This window comes from Meleagris gallopavo, unplaced genomic scaffold (genome assembly GCF_000146605.3).
Source record: "Meleagris gallopavo isolate NT-WF06-2002-E0010 breed Aviagen turkey brand Nicholas breeding stock unplaced genomic scaffold, Turkey_5.1 ChrUn_random_7180001880010, whole genome shotgun sequence".
Taxonomy (NCBI): domain Eukaryota; kingdom Metazoa; phylum Chordata; class Aves; order Galliformes; family Phasianidae; genus Meleagris; species Meleagris gallopavo.
In genome coordinates, this window is record NW_011144285.1 from 38,601 (window position 1) to 39,364 (window position 764).

The 764-nt window shown below is 59.7% G+C and overlaps 1 protein-coding gene across 1 annotated transcript in view; it reads left to right on the forward strand.

Moving 5' to 3' along the window:
- Positions 1–728, forward strand: part of R3HDM2 (R3H domain containing 2) — a 23,329-nt gene extending 22,601 nt beyond the window's left edge. Inside the window, 1 exon segment of the mRNA XM_031557615.1 lies at positions 136–728. Coding sequence (XP_031413475.1) covers positions 136–482 — 347 coding nt within the window. The 3' untranslated portion in view covers positions 483–728.
- Positions 729–764: the final 36 nt, after the last annotated feature.

Below are 764 nucleotides of genomic sequence, written 5' to 3' on the forward strand. Positions count from 1 at the left end.
GATGGGATGGGGAAGGGATGGGGAAGGGATGGAGGTGGGGATGGGAAGGGATGGAGGTGGGGCCCCGCAGGGTGGTTTGAGGGACGGAGCGGAGGTGGGGGCCGAGCAGAGCCCGCTGATCCGTGCATCCTGCAGTGCTGGGCCGGGTGCTGGAGGTGACAGACCTCCCCGAGGGCATCACGCGGACGGAGGCGGACAAACTCTTCACCCAGCTCGCCATGGCCGGCGCCAAAATCCAGTGGCTCAAAGAGACTCAGGGGCGACGCGGGGACGGAGGCGGCTCTGGGGACGGCACGGGGACTCCGGAAAACGGCCGGCACACCGACCTCGCTGCCTTATACACCATCGTGGCCGTGTTCCCCAGCCCCTCGGCAGCTCAGAACGCTTCGCTCCGCCTCAACAACTCCCTGAGCCGCTTCAAACTGCGCGTGGCCAAAAAGAACTACGACCTGCGGGTGCTGGAGCGCGCCAGCTCACAGTAGGGCTCCGCTGGGCTCCGAGCGCTCCGGACTGCGGGCACCCCTCTGCCCCCCTCCTCCTCCGCACCCTCCTCCTCCTCCTCCCTCCTGGATATATTTATATGGACAGAATTAAGAGACAAATTGATTTCTTTGGGGGTTTTTGTTTTGGGTTTTTTTTGGAGTGATGCCCGTGCCCGCCCCCCCGTGTATATTGTTTTGTTAAGCACTGTGTTGAACTGCACATACAGGTGTTGATTGGTATGTTCACTGCACATTTTATTTAATCTGATTATTAATTTTTTT